Genomic DNA, 16,779 nt, shown 5'->3' with positions numbered 1-16,779 from the left:
TCAGCTAAATCTACTAATTTTGAATTACCTCAATTTCCCCTGAAGTTCTTTCATTATTTGCTCAGTAATCTACATATTATCTTTATAGTCCCTTACACGAATAAACCTGGTACCAGGAATCAGTTTTCTTCTCCAGATCTTGAATTTTCAGCAAACTTTCATTTTTAAAATAAATTACCATGTTGTCATGGGAATTGTCAAGAAAACATTGGCTACAAAATATTATCCAGAAGTGCTGTGACATCTTCAGGCATGAGCAGCATAATATGTAGGTGAGCATTTGTCAGGGTTTAACCACAAGGCCAAAACACAGCCCCATTATCTACTGTGAAGAAAATTAACTCTATCCCAGCCAAAACCAGCACATTCTTTCACACTAGAATCACTTCAGCTTCCCAGGAAGCTACTTAAATAATGCAAGTAGTATTTGTCAACACTACACATTGTTTATAAGCCTATTTTGTGTAAGTATCCTATGTTTCTTATGCTTGGAAGAGCTTTGAGGAAAAAATGTTGCGTTGGATTTTATCTTTGTACTTCTCTTCACCCTTCAAGCATAGTTTTTCTCCAAAGTTCCCTAGATCGGCATTTGAGACAGAAAATTAGAAATTTGACCTACTTATTTTATATGTAAGTTTCCATCAGAATATTAAGGAAGGAGACAAACCTTTCATATTTATCAGAATGAGTGTAACAATCAAAGAAAGATCAAAACAATAAATCTGCCAAGGTAAAGGAAAAGTACTCATAGAAAAAAAGAGATTTTACCTAATGTACTTGTCAACCTGCATCCTGTAATAGCTGTTCTGATAAAAAATAGTATTATGCCACCAAATAGTGGGGTTTTTTCTCCTGTTCGCCAGAATCATCACTATGGTAAAGGTATTTTTATTCCAGTGTACCCACAGGACAGTGATTATAGTGAAAAAAATGAATAAAGCCTTGCAGTCATTAGTTTGGGTGATGCCTTGAAGGCTTCTGAGTGCTGGCAGTCTGAAGATTTTGTAGGAAGAAAGATGGGACTGTGTGGCCCAGTGTATTGCTTCTTATGCATTTTGATTTGTTTCCTAATGGTTGGGTAATGTGATGATTGATGGCAGGTACTGGGGGGCTTCCTCTAGTACAGGGCATTCACATCCCATTTGTGTCAGGTGCCCATGTTGGGAAAGTGCAGTACCAAGTAGCATATTACTCTTGTTTTTCTGCTGTACAACTTTAATGATGATTTACTACACAACTCTAAACAGCCAGATTGTATAACATTTTTATGCATCTTTAAGAAACCTGGGGAAAAATTACGGAACTGTGTGAGTGTGCTCACTTAATTTTTAATTGTGCAGTAGAGAAGGTGGTAGAAACAGGCAGATAAAATGTGGTAATGATACAATCAATTCATACATTATATTCATAAAGTTGGTGAGGTTTTAAGTACTTTATTTCTCAGTAGCAGTTCATCAGAGATGTGCATCTGTAATATTTTGTATAGTTATATGTGTAAATAGCTCACATTTTATGAGAATATCTGTTGTAGATTGGTGTGATGGTGTTTATATTGTACAAGATGAGAATATATCTCTTTTCTCTGTGTGTTTTCTAGTTTAAAATTTGAGTCTAGAAGATGGAAATAATTATTTCACTGCTTGAGTAAAGTGGTTAAACAGGGCTGTGATACTTTTTGAAGTTTTGAATTTATTGATGTTCTTGTACTAAGATATGTGCTTACTTGTAACAGTGCCAGGAATCCAAATGCTTTGAGGTTGAACCTCCACAATTGAGAGGACAGCCTTTGAGGAGTTACAGGAAGGTCAGGTTGTGAAAATAGAAGTACACAGATTTTAAGCCTGATCTAAAACCAGGAAATCATTACATTGATATGATCATTTTTTTGATCAGTCCTTATGTGTTGAGTAAGGACAAAAGGACCTCATACACCACTAATTAGATTTTCTTTTTTAATTGCTCTAAAGTGTTAAGCTCCTGAGCAAAAAAATACACAAAAGATTACTGAAGAGGGCTTTATGGCACAAAACCAACTTTAAGGTCTGTTTTTCATTGGTGTTTCAAGGGACTATTAAGGTGCTCTTTAGTGTTTGACTTCTGGAGGGCACTGTGTTGAAATCCAGCCTTCTTGGAGCTCCCTCACCAACAGGAAAGTGATGATAGAACAGCCTTTGAGCAACATAGTAAATCACCCAGCCCTAGCAATAATAGTGCCCATTAGGGATGCTCTTCCCCCTCCCACTGCACAGTTTCCAGCTGCACTAATAGAGCAGCACATCAAGCAAGGCTGTAAATAAAAGTTACAACCTAATAGGTGGGTGCTGAAGTGGAACGGACGGGAGCTGAGGCATGGAGGCCTTATTGCTGCTCATCAGCAATTACAAACAGGATGAAGTGCCTGGGACTGGCACGGATGTGGTGGGAGCTGATGGAGGCTGGGAGATGACACCATACCATGATCATATGATGTATGGTGATGGCTTTTTACTGCCTCAGCTTATTGCCTAGTTCTGTGACAGGGTGGATTATCTATTCTGTGCTCCCCTGTCTATCTGGATGGACAGATTGGTTTCCTCTCCTCCTGGTTACCTAATAGCCTTCTCAAAGTGTTATGATTATTGTAGACTAAAATCCTCCTAGTGGTAAGGATCATAATAGTCATAGCAGTAAATAAAATTAAGGACTTGCTCTAATTTTGTGATTAATTTCCACTATTGCCTTTCTCAGCTTTACAAAGGCCACCCTTGTTCATTAAAAATAGTGGATATGGTTCACCTGAACTTTTTTTTACACTGGGAAGGGCATCCCACGATTTTAGACTAATTGAGATAGTTGGAGAATCCAAAGAGCTGGGTTTGGGGTCAATACATCAAAAAGTTTGTTAAAAGTCAGCTATAGCTGTGATGATCCTTGCCTCCGAGTTTAAAAACTTCAGCTGTTCCTGGGAAGGTTTATAAGAGCTTGTTAGCACACAATAATTGGTTTTTGTTTGGTTGGTTTTTTTTTTGTAAAAAAGTCTTTCTTGATTTTTATCTATCACAGTCTAGCACATTTCTGTGCTAGACATTTAAATCATCACTTTACTATAAACTGCAGTGAAAAAAATGCCTTGAATTTTGGTCTGTATTTGCTTTGAACTAAAGAGAAGTTTTGTAAGCATCTTCATAGTTCATACATTAATCACTCATGCTGTTTACTTTTGAAGAGAATTTTCTTCCAAGTTGTGGAAAAAACATGGCATTCAGAAATGAAAAGGCGTGCAGCAGCATGACAGCATATGAAAATGGTGACTCCTGTCCCTGTCTATTCAGCACAGGCAGGATAAAATAAATAGATTATTTTTCTATCATCTTATGGTATTAGGGCAGGAATACTTTTGCTGCTGTGTTAAAGTACACTAAACTAAGATGAATGGAAACTTTTCACAGTATTACTTTGAAATTAACTTTCACACTTAGTGGCTCCTAGTTGTACCTTTTCTTTGCATTGATCATCAAGTGAGGAAGCTAGATAGCTGAGGTGGCCAAAGGGACTAAAAATGTTTCATGGCTGTGAAAGCCCTTTATCACATGCTGTATAGATAAATTACAAATACTTAACAGACATCCCAGTAATTTTTATTTAGGAGTAGCTCCTTTTTCTTACCATTTCGGTGTAGTCATTCTTGAAAGGACTGTTGGCCTTAAGAAATAAAATTATTGTTGTGAAATAAGATAAATAGATAGACATAATAACTTACATGCTTACATTATAGTCCCAAAAACCACACTAACTGAGATCACTTCCCTTAAGACCATGTAAGGAGTCCAACATGATCTCCAAGAAAGAAAACTCCTGGGTTTAAGAACAGTTTAATAATTAAAATAATAATGAATTGTAAAAAAAGGAAAATAGTAAAAAGGAGAGAGAAATAACCAACTTTTGCCATCCAGTTCCTGAGCAGCTGCCCCTGGCCAGCTTTCTCCCTGGTTTATATGCTGATCATGACACCATAAGGTATGGAACATCCCTTTGGACAGTGGGGGTCAGCTGTCCTGGCTGTGTCCCCTCCCACCTTATTGTGCCCTCCAGCCCTTCTCACTGGTGGAGTGAGGTGAGAAGCTGAAAAGCCCTTTACTCTATGTAAACACTGCTTAGCAGCATCTAAAACACCCGTGTGTTATCAACATTATTCTCATCCCAAATCCAAAGTACAGCATTCTACCAGCTACTAGGAAGAAAATTCCAGTGGAAGCCAGGACACTACGTCATGCAGAAAGAGGGATTTGGTATATACTGGTGTGAGGAGTGGCAGAAATGTGCAATAATTCAGGTAGATTTTGGTTATTCAGATGTTCATAGTTTATAAGAATCAACCATTTTTTCCCTTGTCGGGAGGAATAAACCCCAACCCAGTAGAACAGAAGTAAAACACAATAATCAGAATCTCTCTGGGGGCTGTGGCTGGGGAAGAAGGACTTCCTGGCCTGTGTGACCTCCCAACAGGTGCTGACACACACACACCTCTGTGTACCTCATAGTACTCCCAGCTCTCTGAGGTCAGTTCAAGTTCAGTATCCTAACAGAAAGTGTCCTCCAAGTACTTAAACTGTTATTCCCACTTACTTTATTTATCCTCTCAAATCGCCCAAATTCATCTTCTTTTATCCTTTGTGCAGTTCAGATAAGCCCTTGAAACTTTTTTATTCTTTACCAAATAACCCCTTTAAGACTTTCTGGGTTTCTCAGCTTTCACATGTCTTTATCTATTTTTGCTGCTTTTGTTTCAAATTTTTCATCTGTTTTCATTTCCAAATTCTGAATCCCATAAAAAAGAATACTTGGAGGAAAATGTGTCAATAGGACAGGATGATCCTTGAGAGGAGTTCACATTGAATTGTCAGCCAATAAGGAAATTATTTTGAATGTCAAACTAAAGGTACTAGATGATAGGAATAAACACTGTCTGGATTAACTGTGTTAGGAACAGTATAGCTGGCTGATTAAGGGAAGAGATTTTTCCCCTCTAGTTGGCACTGGAACAGGTACCCACAGAGGCTGTGAAGTCTTAGTCTTTGAAAATTTTTGAAAATGTACCAGGCCCTGAGCAACCTGATCCAATTTCTTTGATGTTTTACTCTGCACCGCACAGGAGGCTGGACTGCATGACCTCCAGAAATCCCTTCCAACCTAATTTTTTCAGTGACACTAATGGAAAACAAATACGATGTGAGTCTTTAGAGATACTTAGTCTAACCTCAGTAGCATTCGTAGCACTTAATGAGAACTGAGGTCTGGAAGTACAGGCAAGCATTTAGTGCCTGAAGCACTTCAACTCTGTGGGGAAGAGCCAGGAGAGAGACTCTTGGAAAGGTGGGAGAGTTGGGATGGTCAATGCAAAACAAAGATCTGGGAGAGCAGTCCATGCAGCAGCCTTCTCTTGGGCCATGAGCTGATAAATGGCCTGTGCTTTTGTAAATGAGACTCTCCTGTCCTGGAAAACCATGTGCTGCTGCCCTCAACATTTTCTCACCGCATTTTCTCTATGGGCTGATGTTTTTCAGTCTGGTTGGTGAAATTGTTGCCAGATACAAAACTATGCAATTAAAAGGTCATTGTCTTTTAAAATTTAGATATTACCACCTCTTTTTACCAAAGTCTTAGGGAATTGTGACAGAGAATTTGTCTTCAGTTTGTTGAAACTGACGAGCAAATATTATGTCCTTGGTGTATATTTTGATTAAAATGAAACAGCTTTACCTTGATTACTTTTTAGTGGTTTCATGTCATGTTTTGTTTTCAGAACTCTCAAGATCTCTATGGTCAATTAAGGGATCTCTGACAGTAGGTATATACTATGAAAGAATATACATCTATTACCCTTACTTAACATTGCTCTCCCAACAGCTTTGAACTCCTTGTTTTATAACCAGAGACTGCTGGAAAAATTGCATCTCATAACTTTAAACAATGCGCATCTCCTTTAATTTCAAGGGTAAAGAAATCAGGGTTGTATGTCTTGCATTTCTCACCTGCACTCTACTGGAAGAGGATTTGGGGAGCCTAGAGTTTGCTTTAATTTTGACAATATGGAGAATGTCACAAAGAATAATTGAGATCATTAACTTTAAAGACCTGGCTCCTGTCAGGCTGAAGAATTGAATTGATTTTACCTCAGCAGTCAACACCCTGATCTGATCTGTTCAGATCAGACATCTTCCTTACAGATATGCTTTAGGAAATGATACACATAATTTTAAGTTCATAATTATAAACTTAAAAATTATTATTTTAAAACTGTTACTTAATTGCACTGGAGATTTTTAAAATTAAATTAAGCGTTAAATAACTGGCCTGAAATATATTTGAAACAAATAGGCACTTACATTTACTTTTTAATTCAAATTTTTTTTTTTTACTATTTTAAAATACATGTAACTTGCAGGGAACAAATCCATGATCAGATTCCTGCTGTACTTTTTGATGTGAGTGCCCCAAAGGTTTCATCTGACTCTTCGTGAAGTTCTCTATTCTGACTAATTATTTCAGTGAGCATCAGACAACTTCTAAGAAAAAGTATTCAGTGTTTTCATTTAGATTATAGTTTTCATAAGGACTTCAAAAATACATGAAGGTTTTTAAAAGCCTTTTGGAAGTATTCTGTAGTCTGTTGAACATACCCAGGGAAAGTGTAACTTCCAAAAAAGTGAGGAAGTTGTTTGCGTGACAGCTCTGTGAACATACGAGTGATCTCTTTTTTCTCTTTCTATTCCAAATTATTTCTGTAACGTGTATTTTGAGGAATAACTAATAGCTAATGAAACCAACATCTTGGAGCAAAAGAGGATTGAAAAGGAGCTGGATGTAGGATGCAAGACAATGTGTATACTGTTACATCCTCCAGGTATCACTGATCTGTTCTTCCTCTCCCTAGTCTTTGGTTCAGGTTTATGTAGGAGCTTCCCAAACATCTCCTTTCCAAACAGTAAGAACTACCTGGTAAACCAGCCTGACTTCTGGTATACTGTAGACACCAACAAGGTGTACAGGAATTGTGTCCTATGCCAGGGTTGGTTGTTCCCCCATCCAAAAAGAAAAAAGAAATTGCTAGAAAAAGTAACACAGTCAAAATATAAAGTATATAATATAAATTGTTAAGCTTTATTTAAAGTAATGGAATTAAAACCAAGTTGAAGATGGATTAGCTGTACATTTCAGAATGTACCTTCTGACAAATGCATTCAGGAGAATTTTTATCAAAATATAAGAGCTCTTAGGGTTTTTTCCTTGACATTAATCAGGTACTATCCTTGGAGCTATAGTCTCTCATTGCAAGATTTCTGTTACTAATGACATCACTGAAGTTCTGCACTTAAAAGACAAATTAGTTTTTTGAAAGATAAATATTGGTAAGTATTTTTTCCACTGCTAGCAGGCAGGAGTTTTTTACAATTCCTCTTCCGAATATCTCTCTTAGCCTTAGAAAACCCTGATTATACCAATGGGGGAAGGGTCTACTAAGGAAAACTCTGTGTATGAATGAAAAACAACACAGCAAATATTTTCTATATAGAACTTGTTTTAGGCTATTAGTTTGAAGAATTACCTTCCTGAATACTGTATACCATCTGATTGATGAGGACATAGCTGGAGTATACCACTAGGATTTGGAAGCAGAGCAGCACCACTCATTTATGCACGCTGGAGCTGACTAGCAAATATGAAATATTTATAACATTATCTATTCTTGCTAATCATATTTTAGAGAATTTCACAAAGCATAAGAAGGTTCTCATTAAAGTCAGCAAAACCAAAACTAAGATATTGCTGAATGCTTTCAAGTTTCCTTTTTTATCAGGACCAGTGTGAGCTTATTTGTTTGTATTTCTGCATACATATTCAGATATGTAAATATGCATATTTGAGTACTACTAAGTAGTCTTCAGGTGCTGAGGAATGGCCAGGATGTTCATGATTTGTCTTCATAGGTTCTTCATAATGTGTATTAGTGTTATGCCTTTTTTCTTTCTACTTGTGTCTTGTTCTTCCATTTAGGTATTTGTAGTGTACATTATCCTTTCATTTAATAATCCTGTTCTGATTATTCAGGCCACTTAGGATGTCATTTATTCTTTAACTTCAAGCGTCACCAGAATCAGCCTTTGTCCCTCTCCCAGCCCTGACCCTGTATTATTAAAGTAGATTACTTAGTAACAAGAAAAGATGTTCAAATTGACACCATAAAATATTTTTTGCAATTTTTTTGAGTTTAGTGTTGTGGCCCTTTTTCTCTTCTGGCCTTTTCAAGGTTCATTATTTATAATAGTCTGAATATATGAAGATGAGATGCTGCTTGTGAGCCATTACAAAAACCCCCACCAACAACCTAAACCACCTTCCCTTTTAGCATCCTTAGACTAGTATCAAACTTCTACCCTGCATCAATCCCTTGCCCCCAGTAATCAAGGGAATTCAGCCTCATGCCTGTACACACCAGCAGTAACTGTGTGTGTATGATGCTGTCAGCAGCTGTTCTTGAACACATTCTTCAGGTGTCTACCCTTGGAGCATGAGATGAACAGCAGGCGTGGACTGTCCAACCTGTTCTCTCTTCACAAGCTCATCTCTTGTGGCTCTGGAGGTTTGCAGACTTCACCCATGGGTGTAATTCAGGAAAGGAATCCCACTCATGTAGTTTTCTGAACAAACAAATTCCTTCTGTCAGCCAGCAGCAGTAGAGGTGGCCATTGCCTTAGGAAATGTTCTAACTAATTGAAATGCCTGAAGTTAATCCATCAAAGGAACTGTACAGTACAGGTGCCTGAATACATTTAGATATGTGCTTGTTTGAATCAATCTGGTATAAAAGTAAAAATGTTTGAGAAATAAATTACCATTTCATTTAACTAAAGACATGCTGACATCAGAGTGTGTGGGGGAAATAATGCAAAAACTTCAACATAAAACAGATGTAGTATGGGAGGCTAAATACAAGATGAAAACTAATTAGCTTTTCACGAAATTTAACAATTATGAATTTTATTGACAGGAAAGGATAATAAGCCATTTTCACACTTTTTCTAATTATAGCTTAGCTAAAACACATGCAGATGCCTACGTAGTTCACTATTTCTCATACATTTTCAACATTCATTAGATTAGTCTCTTCTGTTTCATTAGAGGTGGTAGTTAGCACCCTCATTAAGTTACACTTCCTCTTTCCAGGTGACAGTATGTGTTTAGAGGAGAACAAAAAATGTGAATGGTGGGAAGGAATTAGTGTATAATCTTTAATTTTATTTTCCTGTCCATGAATCTTAGAAGTAAGAAAGGCTGAAGGTGGGAGAGAGCTCAGGAGGCTGATCCAACCTCCCTGCTTAGAGCAGAGTCACCTAGAGGAGGCTGGGGCCTGTGACCAGTCAGGTTTTGAGTACCTTCACAGATGGAGCTTCCTGAAACCCACCTGGGCAACTTGTGCCAGTGTCAGGTCTCCCCTACAGTAACAAAGCCTTTTCTTATGTGCAAGTGGAATGTTACCCAAACTGTACGTGTGGTTATGCCCCCACACTTGTCTGTTTTCTTGAAATCATAATAATTAATACCCATTCATTCACATACACAGATACCTGTATATGTATATCTTCTTTTCTAGCAACACCTGTCATGTGTGCCAGCTCTCATTTTGGAAAAAAGAAACCATGCTGTCGTTGAACACGAAAATACTGCTTACACCCAAAGCACTATACATGCTTAGTTGCTTTTTTTTTGTTTATTTGAGGGTTTGTTTGTTTAATTTTTGTTTTGGGTTTTTTTTTAAATTATTCCAATACTTCAGGTCTGTAATGGAATCCTTTTTCTTAACTCTATTGCGACGGGGGAAGGAGAATTTTTCTGTCAAGAGTTTGAAGCACATCAGTAATGTTTGACGTTTGGAACATTTTGCAGCAATTCTTCCACTTATGTGTCTCAAACAGCTAGGCTGAAAGTTGTGGGGGGGTTTTATTGGTTGTTTTTACTCATTAGAGCTGGAAACAACTACTATTGCATGGTTTTGGTGATGGATGAGAAATAATAACTTATGTAATACAACTTATGGTTGTTATTTATAGTCTTCAGTGTGATTTCATGGAGAGCCTCCTGAGGCAAAGAAGCAACTGATGGGATGCGAGTTCTACAGAGACTGTTCCCATGTGTTCTCTCTATTCCACATTGTTTAGGGACATTGAGTTTTAGTGCTGTTCCTTTTAAACTCTATGGAGGGGAAAAAAATAAATTGGTGAAATAATGATGCTAAGGGCCCTGCAATGATACTAGAAAAGAGATTTTGTGGTTAAATATTAGCAAAGGGCTTATGTAAGATATTTTTGAAACATCTGTCTGTAGTGTTTATAAAAAAACTGAGGTGAATTCACAGAAGAAATACATTTCTTCTGAGTTTTAGTGCTTTCAAGGAGGTGCACAGCCTTGAGATGCAGTCTTGATTGTGTGAGAAGACAAGATAAGATGTTCATTTTAGTGAAATATCAGAGTTTCAGAATAACGTTTTCCACAGCACTGTGCAGCAACAGGGAGGGGCTGAAGTGGTCACAGTTGTCAGACTTGGCTTATGAGGTGTTAATCTTGAATTTCTGTTTCTTCATTAATAGTCAACAAACAACAGGGGTTTGGAACAACTGTGTTAATTTTAGATTCATTTGAACTAGAGAGATTATTTTAAATTATGACTCTGGTAAATGTGATAGGGAAGATTTGTATAGAGGCAGTTTTTTCTAGATGAAATTTTTAATGCATAATCAGCATGCCAGGCAGTTAAGTAATCCCTCATCTAAGAACATAATAATGAATTTTAAAAAAAGGAAAAAAAAACCAACTAGAAATTGGCAACAAGCTATAGCTCAAATTTTAGTTAATCCATGTTACATTGTTATTGACTGTGACTATGCAACTATCTTCATGGACAGAGGTTTTAACTGCTTCTAAAATAGTTTCAGAGGAGATGGCAGTAATGTTTGAGGCTTCATTAAAGACTGCTTATTCTGGTGTTTGCACAGACAGCTGAGATCATAAATGCCAGTCTATGTGATGGGTTCTTTATGATAAGAAAAAAACCTGAGTGCCTCAAAAGCTGTCATGAAACCAGAGATTAAACAGATTCATCTTGAAGAAAGCAGCGGCAGAGGAGAGATCCTCTTTTTCTTATGATTTCCCCATCTCTTCCATCCTTCCTACTTCCCTGTTAAGTTTTGTTAGCCCATGTCTCTGATGGGCCTAAAGCATCCCACTCTCACCCAAAATGCCATGGAGGAGCCATCATGATTGTAACTGAAGCCATCTGCATGCAGCCTGCAAATTCTCCAAGGCTGGAGAGCAAGGAAGTGAAAATCAGCTCAGGTGCCATTTTTTGGAAAAATTTTGAGGGGAGAGCATGAGTAATGAAGATGAGAACAGGGACAGTCTCTGTTCATGACATAATGATTTTAAGAACACTGCTCTGGTTATTGATTCCAGACAAGCCTCCAGTTTCAGCCTTGCCTAACTGAACTTCTTTGTTCTCTCATTTCAAATGGGAGTTTGATACACAATTAGAAGGATCTCCACCATCAGATATCAGTTAGAAGAATCCTTGCTTCTTAACTCAGAATTAAATTTGCAGTGGGAATGTGTCAATGGCAGTTACTCTGCTGAGCAGTCCCTTTCTGAAATTTTGGGGATTTCTCATCCTTATTGTTCATTTTTACAGAGAAGTTTTATGATTTTTGACGTCTGTGGGTAAAAGAATAGCATTTTTGTTTTTCTCTCGGACTGGGTATTTGTTGGTTTAGGTGCAATAATAAAATGCAAGTTGAGCATGGAAAATGTTTCTTACAAGCAAAGAAAGAAGTAACTGTTTTTGAATTTACCAACTTTCTGAGAAAAGCCCCTGTCAGTCACTGGCTGAGAGAATCCTCTTCTCTGTAGCCTTTTTTGGTTGTTCAAAGGTTCATGCCGGGCACTTACTCTTGATTCTAGTTGCAGCACTTCAGCCTGTATTCCTAGGGTTTTTTTTTCAGTTGCACTCCAGGTAGTAAAGCTATGTATGGCAATTTCATTTTGCTATCAGATCTTTGAACTTCAGGGTTGCAAGATTCCAGGTGCTGGAAGATGTATTTTGTGTCCTGTATTGCATGTGTCAGTATCACGAAAAGGAATGTGATCTGGAAGAAATGCACACAGGACTGACTCTAAAAGGTCTAATTTCTGCTCTGTGCTTTCTCCTTGCTCATTGGGAGGATGGAAGTGTGTGAGCTGTGGGTCTGGTTTGTGATGAGTACCAGCTTGGACTCCTGTGTTCAAGGCCCTGGGCAATCAGTGATCAGAGAAATGGTGCTGTCCCTGAGAGACAGGTTGAGTTTATTTCAGTGCGGAGTGTTTTAGCTTATGGCAGAGAAATACACATTGTAAAAAATGAGGTATCTATAATTTCAATGGTAATGACCAACTCATGTTAATATTCAGTTAGTCATTACCAATTAACTGAAAGTGTATGATTAAGTATTTTCATTTGTAGGACTACTAACTTGACTTGAGGTATCTATTAAGGCCTGTGGTTTCATTAACTTATTAGACACTGCTGGACTCACACCATGAATTGGACTTCGAGATCAGCAGACCACTATGTTTCCATCAGCGTAATTCAGAATACCAAATTTGCTTCTGAGAACTACCAGAATGGCTTATATTTCCAGAAGCAAAGATGTGTGGGAGGCAGCTGTTCCATAATGGCAGTGTGTCTGTTTGAGTAATGAACAAAATGCAAATGATGTACATCCTCCATGTGGGGCAGCGAGGTGGGCTGGAGCAGGTTTTACTGCACGCTCAGTCAGCCAGGTCATAGGACAGAATCTGCCTGTTGGAGGGGGTGTTCTTAGACACTCCAGGCTAGCCTGGTGTTCTAGGCACTCTGAAAACAAGTGTCCACGGGACAGGACTGTTGGCCTTGGAGTATGAGTTGGGATGTCTGTTCAGGGAGTCAGGCAGTCTGTTCGGAGGATCTTTCCCTTGAACTGTTTTCTTCAGAGATTTAAGACAGGACTAGTTGTTCCATAGCTGTATTAATGCATTATGAACTACTTTATTTTCCTTGCCAAGGCTCCTGCACAGCCAGGCATGCAGAGGTGGAGTACGTTATGTACTGAATGTTAGTTTAGGCCTAATATATGTATTTTGTAAGGTGTAAATTGTAATCTGTGACACTGATCAGAAAGGTGGCTGTCTTGAGGCACACATCAGATAAAATCATTGCCGCTTAATAAAAACTTATCACCTGTATGCAGTGCAGAAAGCAGTTCACTCTTCTATGAAATGTGAGATACAGAGGCTTTATACTGTTGGAAAGCCAGGCATATTTTCAGCATATCTTAAGAGCAGTATGACAGAAATAAAGTAGGCTCCAGTGAGGCAAGGTGTGTATCTGTAATGGCCGTGAACAGTGGGGTACAACAGGAAAAACACTGTGACACAAGGGCTGAACACAGGTAAGAAATGTGAATTAGTCTGTGTTGCATGTGAGGAACCAGGAGAAGTTAACAGAGCATCCCCAAAGGGAGAAGCTACCATGTATTCCAAGTCTGACTTCTTTAGGTGTTTACTCAAGGAAAGTCATGATGTTGATCAGCAGTGGCTCAGGAAAGATAGCTGACACAATAAGGTTATAGACAGTGTTGTATCCTTGGCAGTTACCTTTTCCTGCCTAATCCAGGACAGCACAAAGCAGACATAAGCAGTGGAATGTTAGAATAATGGTACAGACATGTTCAATGGGTTACCATCCTGCCAAAAAGATAGATTTAGCCTGTTATTTGTGGGATTAATGTTGGTTGTAAAGGGATTTAACTCCACTAATGGGCTTTTTTTAACTTGTTTACCATCATGCAGTAGAATACTGACTGATTGCAGTAATGTCTTTCAGCAGCTCCTTGCAGCACTGCAACCAACAATTTAATTTTTAGTACAGTTGGGATTAGATTTATTTGCTTGTATTACAAAGAAATACAGCACTTATTCTGCTGTGAACAGATCTGGGAAAGGAAAATGTCTTTTCTGAGCTGACTTGGATTGCAGAGCAGCAGATCTACTGAAATGTTGTGTCTCTGACATGCCACAAAAACAAGGCTTGGGCATCTCACTGTTCAGTCAGTAATATGCATTCCGTGTGCTACTCTAGAACCCTTGTCAATACACTCTCCATTGTAAAAAAAAAAAAAAAAGAAAGGCTGGAAAAAATAAAGGCACTAATCTACCTGAAGTAAGACTGTTGTAAACTTTAACTCCTAAAGGCTTTTCACACACCATTTTCTTACAAGCTGAAATTTATGAAGTTATTAATGCAAATAGTATTCTGACTAATACTTTAGAAATGCCTGGGCATTTGGAATTTATAGGATGTATGTACAGATCATGCTTATTTTGTTTGGGGTTGTATTGTTGGTGTATACTAATTTGCATTTAAATTGTTATCCATGTGGAAGGAGAGGGAAGCACGGTATGGTGCTTTCATGTACTGCCTTCAGTCATAAGAGATACAATTTACATGCTGTGCTTGAAAAATCCCTCTCCTGTCCAAGGAAGAAATAGGTCAAACCTGTGCTCAGTTGTTTTTCATCACAGTCAGTTGGTGTGGGGACACCGAAGGTGGCACTGGGGAAAATAAATGAGATGACAGATGAAGTCTGCAATTGTTTAAGATGGTGTATACTCTACATGTATCTCCATATGACCCAGCCAAGGCTGGAAGGAAGCTAATCAGTTCACTTTATACTCAGTATTGATAGCAGGAGGGGTTCTTATAGGGAACAAAGATAATTTGTCCTTTATTTGATGCTCGTTTTAGTTGTTAAGAAAACATGCATATGCAATAGGATGGGAGGTATCATACTGCTTGGTGGTGACCCCAGCTGAAAGCAATATACCTTCAGTCTGTCTAAAGTGATGCCTCAGCAAGGAAATTCTAATATTTTTCTTAAAATATTTGTTGTGAATACAACAGATTCACAGTCGGAGAGTGAGGCTTCTCCTGTGAAACGGCCACGGCTACTGGATGACAGTAACGACAGGCCTGAAGAAACCAGTCGATCCAAACAGAAGAGTAGACGTCGATGCTTCCAGTGCCAAACAAAGCTGGAACTAGTACAGCAGGAGCTGGGATCGTGTCGCTGTGGTGAGTACAGCTTGGCAGTAGCATCCGGCTTTCAAATGCAACCGTGCTCAGGTCTGTGTCACACATGGAAATACAGAGAACACTTGTGTTTTTCACTTTGCAAAGATGCTTTAAACAGAAGCTATAGCTTCCATTGGTAGCAAAAAGTTATAATTAGTTCCTCAAATTTCCCCTTTAAAACTTTGGCCTTGGTGTACTGCCTTGTCTCAAGAGATGGCAGATATTAATGAATTCAGCTTCAGAAGTTCTCCTGAAGGCAGGAAGGGCATCATACCCACAAGAAGAAGCACAAAGCACATCAATAAATATGCAAAGGTTTCTATGGAGTGTAAAGGAACATAGGTCAGTAGCTGCTTCTGCATGTTATAATTACATCAATATTAAAAACTTAAATCCAAAACCTCCCTCTAACCGAAAATATTTTCATTCTCACGCTTAGTTTGTGTGGGGAAGACTTATTGTTCACCATACACTTAAAATCATCCAACTTGGCTTTTCCAAAGTTGATGACACTGTTCAGGTAGTTGAATTGAAGACAATAATCCCATGCAAGCAGCTGATTTAGGGTTTCATATTAAATGCAAATAATCTTTCTGAGACAATAATAATTAATGTGACTGGATTCCAAAGGAGATGCTCTCTCCTTCATGGAACAATTGCATTCTTAACTGGTTTAAATGTGCTTGTTAGACCCGGTGATAATGGCATGAGGTAGTTCTACCTGCTAATTATTTTTTCATATAATCATGTTTCGAAGGTTGCATTGAACTGTCTGACCGTGCTTTTATTGATACATTTGAAGAAGTTTGTTTCAGTTACTCCATTGTGTCTCAGGCAGGGGTTAATTTCCAAAGGATCTGCACAGATGATAGGTGCAATTCACCTGTGAGTTGCACCTGTGAAATATAAAATCTTGTGTTAATACATTTTCTGGAGAGAAGGCATGTCCTTAGCAGCAGTGTGGAGAGGAAGGGTGGGCTGAGGTAGTTACAAAGACAGTTAATCCTATACTGAATACCAAATGCCAAGTGAAAAGAAGCGATAGAAAGCTGCAAAGATTTTGGGTGATGCTTTGGTCTCTTCTTCAGCATCTGTTTGTCTTCAGGCTCTAGAGATTACTGTTGTGTTGGGCTCTTTTGGACATGAGATAAGGCTTTGTTTTGATATTGGAGCACTGGCATAGAACTTACATTATCTGTGAAGCCACCAAACATGAAATCAAAAGCTGTAATGCTGAAATTCCTGTTATGGAAATCATGTGTCAGGATACTTTGAAGTGTCTGGTAGCGTTTTTATCAAACTGAAGAAATTCAAGGCTTTCAATGACACATTTTGGTGTGGCTCTTTCTGCTCAGATGGTAAAGGCAGGAATTTCTGCTCTTGGTCTGCTGTCGTCAAGTATACAACAACTCAGGCTGCTCACAGGCACCTGTCTGAAATAGCAGAATGGTCCCAAATACTGGGAGAGTTTGAATGTTGGGGTGGATTGGATAACTGATTGCTTAACCACTATGTAACATCATTAATCTTTCCTGCATTCTGCAATATTGGAGCTATGTAAGAGCAATTAAGTGGAAAGCAACTTTTAAAAAGCCCTTTCATTG

At 38.3% G+C, this 16,779-nt stretch overlaps 1 protein-coding gene across 1 annotated transcript in view; it reads left to right on the top strand.

Annotated features, from left to right (window-relative positions):
* Positions 1–16,779, top strand: part of ZFAND3 (zinc finger AN1-type containing 3) — a 135,068-nt gene that overhangs the window by 100,175 nt on the left and 18,114 nt on the right. The window contains exon 6 of the mRNA XM_059841384.1: positions 15,005–15,175. Within this exon, the coding sequence (XP_059697367.1) occupies positions 15,005–15,175 (171 nt within the window). The remainder of the gene's footprint in view (positions 1–15,004; positions 15,176–16,779) is intronic.

Source organism: Haemorhous mexicanus, chromosome 3 (genome assembly GCF_027477595.1).
Source record: "Haemorhous mexicanus isolate bHaeMex1 chromosome 3, bHaeMex1.pri, whole genome shotgun sequence".
Lineage (NCBI taxonomy): Eukaryota > Metazoa > Chordata > Aves > Passeriformes > Fringillidae > Haemorhous > Haemorhous mexicanus.
This window is presented reverse-complemented; position numbering and strand designations above follow the sequence as displayed.